The following is a 4,269-nucleotide window of genomic DNA, read 5'->3' on the forward strand; positions in this document are numbered from 1 at the left end:
ACAAAAAAACGGTTACAAATATAATTAATATAAATAAAGTTTCGTCTAAATTACAAAAGGGGTTTATTCAAATATACACCTGGTGTGTCAGAAGATTCATGACCCCATGTTGTAAAAGTAAAATATGTCCAACACAAGAGGTATTCAGCTCTCACCTGTTTTCTCAGCTGTTACATGTTTTTAAAAAAAGAGACAAACACCACTCCAAACTCATTTAAAGACACTCAGCATGATCCTCCTTTTCAACGGATTGAAACAGGATTTGCATTTTTAGACCAACTCTCTTTGACTTGACACATTCTGCAAAGAAGAGAATTGTCATCAGCAATCTGCTAATATTGTAAAACTAAATGATCAATAAGAAAAAAAATAATAATACATTTTGTAAATTATTAGGTTACGTTCTTATTTACATTTTTGTTAGTTCTGAAACATCAATATTACATTTTTTCTGTTTTAAAATTTTCAAGTAACAACAATTGCCATGGAGAAGGTGTGTTACGTCTACAGACATAACAGAACGATCATCGCTGAAGTCGACCATAGACTTCTACGCTCCGATTTCAGCCAATCAGCTACGACCTCAGCACAGCTGCAACCAATCGGCTTCACACGAGCGCTATTTGAATGCCGCTAGCGTGTGTTGTATCTGCCGCGAGTGTCTGATAAACAAACCGCTGACTCGCGGATCCCGGCCAGAGTTTTTGTCTCGTAGTTTCGCGCCGGGATGTCGTCTGTGGAAATTGTTGCGGTGAGTAACGATTAATCTCCCTCTGGTCGTTTAATGCTGCTGCCGTTACGTTAGCTTGTCGGCTAACATGATCCGCCGGCGGGTTTGTTGTGTCCGCCGCAGCAGCAGCAGCTCCTGGCCGCAGAGCACCCTCGGAGGATGGGGAAAGGAGCTGCAGCGGATCCCAGGAGAGCTGCTTTGGGAGAACTGACCAACTTGAACGCAGCTGCAGCCACCAACGGGGTGAGTAGGGAGACTTTCTTCTTCTCTTTTTCTTTTCCTTGTATGGGAGTCTCTCACAGCGCTAAATGCTCTGCGCAGCCGCACTGCAGTAGCTAATAGGGGTGTCACATAATCGATTAACTGGGGGGGTGATCGATCTTGGAAAATGCCATTTGGATTGAGGTAAAACTGATCAGTCTATCATTCTGGTTCAATGTGTGGAAACTCTTTGAATTTAGCAAAGACATGTGACTATGTGCTAGAATGTTCCATTTGGATGCAGAAAACAATGGGCTGAACTTTAGGAAAGTAAAATGTGAATGGATTTGACATTCATTCTAGTTTAGTTGGTTTTTGTACACATTTAATTTACACTGTAAGAAATACAAAGAAGACTTCACCTTCACTGTTCAGTACCAGGTATTTACCTCTGAGTCACAGTGGTTGATACTCTATCTAGAACTGATAGATGACCTCAAAGGCCCTGAAGGGAACTCTCTGTTTACAGAAAGTGGGACCAGCAAAAAAACCCTTGAAGGCCTCCTGTGCTCAGAAACCCAAACCTACTCAGTTGGTGGCTTCCATGATCCAGACGGGTGCGGCTGCCTCAGCTCCCGTCTTAGCTAAACCCAGCGTGAAGGAGGAGCAGGAGCTCTGCCAGGCTTTCTCGGAGGTGCTGCTCGCTGTGCAGGACGTGGACGAGCAGGATGCAGACCAGCCTCAGTTATGCTCCCAATATGTCAAGGACATCTACAAGTATCTGCACATCCTGGAGGTGAGTCCCACTCCCCCATCTGTCCTACTGACTGGGCTTGGCCTCGGACTCAGACGGGATGTGATTTCAGGAGCAGCAGCCTGTGCGTGCCAACTACATGCAAGGCTACGAAGTCACTGAGCGCATGAGGGCACTCCTCGTTGACTGGCTTGTCCAAGTCCACTCCAGGTTCCAGCTGCTGCAGGAGACCCTGTACCTCACTGTGGCCATCCTGGACCGCTTCCTGCAGGTGAGTGCAGTCTGACGCACGCACGCACACACGCCTCCCATGCTCGGCGGTGTTAAAGCTGCCCTCATGCAGGTCCACCCGGTGAGCCGTCGGAAGCTGCAGCTCGTCGGCGTCACAGCCATGCTGGTGGCCTGCAAGTATGAGGAGATGTACGCTCCTGAAGTGGGGGACTTTGCCTACATCACAGACAACGCCTTCACAAAATCTCAGATTGTGGAGATGGAGCAAGTGATCCTCAGGAGCCTCAGCTTCCAGCTGGGCCGCCCCCTCCCGCTCCACTTCCTCAGGCGAGCCACCAAAGTTGCCGGCGTAAGTTTCCTCATCGTTCCCCAGATGGTTCTCGATTTTGTGTGTCCTTCTTTACATTTAGACAAATGTTGAGATGGAAAAATGGCTGTAAGAAAGCTGACTTTGTTCATCAGGCTGACGTGGAGAAGCACACTCTGGCAAAGTACCTGATGGAGCTGACCCTCCTGGACTACCACATGGTGCATTACCGGCCCTCTGAGGTTGCTGCTGCAGCGCTGTGTCTGTCTCAGCTGCTGCTCGATGGGCTGCCATGGGTGAGCTTCAAACCTTGAGGTCTCTGGTGTTTTCGGCTGTTCCCTAACTCCTGTCCTCCTCAGTCGCTCACACAGCAGCAGTATTCCACCTACGAAGAGCAGCATCTAAAACCCATCATGCAGCACATGGCCAAGAACGTGGTGCTGGTGAACGAGGGCAGAACAAAGTTCCTGGTGAGTCTGCAGACGGGAGGACAAACTCCTGAGCCACATGTGAACACGGCCTGAACTGTGGATCTGTCTGCAGGCGGTGAAGAAGAAGTACTCCAGCAGCAAACTGATGAAGATCAGCCTCATTCCTCAGCTCAACTCTTCAACAGTCAAGACCATGGCGGATGCTCTGCACAATCCCTGAAACACATTCTTAATGCTCTGGACTTTTAATTTGCACTTTATTTAATTTTTTTAAGACCCTAAAGGGAGGACTTGTCTGCCATTTTATGAGCAGGAGAAAGTGCTTCAAACATGTCACAATTGTGTGGCGCAAAGGAAGCTACAGATGTTCAACTGTCGTATTTTAATAAAATCTGAGTTTTAACAGTATCTTCCACTCTACTGGTGACCTCAATTCTGGATTTTTAAACTTGAGTGGATCTTTGTGTAGTAGACTGATCAGTGCTGCACAGTAATTTATTTTTTTTTTAATTTTTTTTTCTACTTAAATCTTTGGGTTAGTTTTTAGGGAGCAGCTGAATAACCAGGAAACTCCACAGGTACTGATTATGTCCAGTGTCAAAATGACACCATCCCTGTAACATGGTCCAGACAATCTGTCAGAATCCAGCTGCTGGAAATCTATCAACACGAACTCACAACATCGCCATGTTCTGCAGAAATGGGGGGGGGAATAAGGTTTGAGCCCAAATTCCTTGTTGCAGAGTTTCAGAATTCCTGCGTAAATTAATATTCTGGTGCAGTTTTTGCAGACTGGCAGTTTATTTAAACATTTGCCTGAGTTGAAATCAGCCCTAACGGAGCTCTATTTACATGCTGCTACATGCTTTAGGCTCTGGCTGAGTCTGAAGCAGGGCGGGGGGGGACGTCTGAGGACTGTGGTCCATGTGAAGGCAAGTCCTTCAGCTCTGCAGTTGTCATGGCTGGATATCCCACCCCCCAAGTCTTTCAAAAGACCTGGGGGGGCATTCTTCAAAATTAACGGTTGTCAATCAAAAGGCCACAACCCCCTTGAAGGAGTTGTGTTCTGTAAATGATGCAGCTAATGAACCCCAAAGTGGAGCTGTCATGCAGAAAACGGACTGCAAAAGTTCATGTTTGCTTGTTTCTGTTGGAAGTTAAAATTTTGTTCATTTTATTTGCTCTGCTGAGGAATGTGTGTTCAGACCAGTGAAATAAAAGTGACTTTTGATGTCCGAGTCCCTGTTTGACACTGAGGCTTCACAGTAGATTTTGTCGTCACATGGAAACATCTGACACATGAGCTCACCTGTTCACCTGTCTCACCAGTAAAAAGAACAGCTCCTCTGCTCCAGATCCTCTCACTATTTGGTGTTAAAGTCCACTCTTTCCAAAGAACTTTCTGCAGACGTGCTTAAAAATGAGGATGATTGACAGGAACCCAACTGTCTTCATACAGACACTGCTGTCCAATGAACCTCTGCAGACTGCAGCAGCACCTGCTGTCGCCTTTATCTTTATTTTCTTGTGTAGCTTCTATTATCCACACTAACATTCATCTTATAGTTTTATACGGCAGGCTCTTGTATTCTAATTTATCTGAAGTTTCTTCAGG

The 4,269-nt window shown here is 46.2% G+C and overlaps 1 protein-coding gene across 1 annotated transcript; it reads left to right on the forward strand.

Annotated features, from left to right (window-relative positions):
• Positions 1-599: 599 nt before the first annotated feature.
• ccnb2 (cyclin B2) lies at positions 600-3,352 on the forward strand (the record flags this gene model as incomplete). Its single annotated transcript, NM_001104668.1, is given in 8 exon segments — positions 600-751; positions 857-973; positions 1,545-1,727; positions 1,798-1,956; positions 2,029-2,265; positions 2,379-2,519; positions 2,583-2,693; positions 2,767-3,352. Coding segments are annotated over 8 exon segments (1,080 nt in total). The 5' UTR covers positions 600-727.
• Between the last annotated feature and the right edge of the window lie 917 nt (positions 3,353-4,269).

The sequence above is a fragment of the Oryzias latipes genome, chromosome 3, assembly GCF_002234675.1.
Source record: "Oryzias latipes chromosome 3, ASM223467v1".
Taxonomy (NCBI): Eukaryota; Metazoa; Chordata; class Actinopteri; order Beloniformes; family Adrianichthyidae; genus Oryzias; species Oryzias latipes.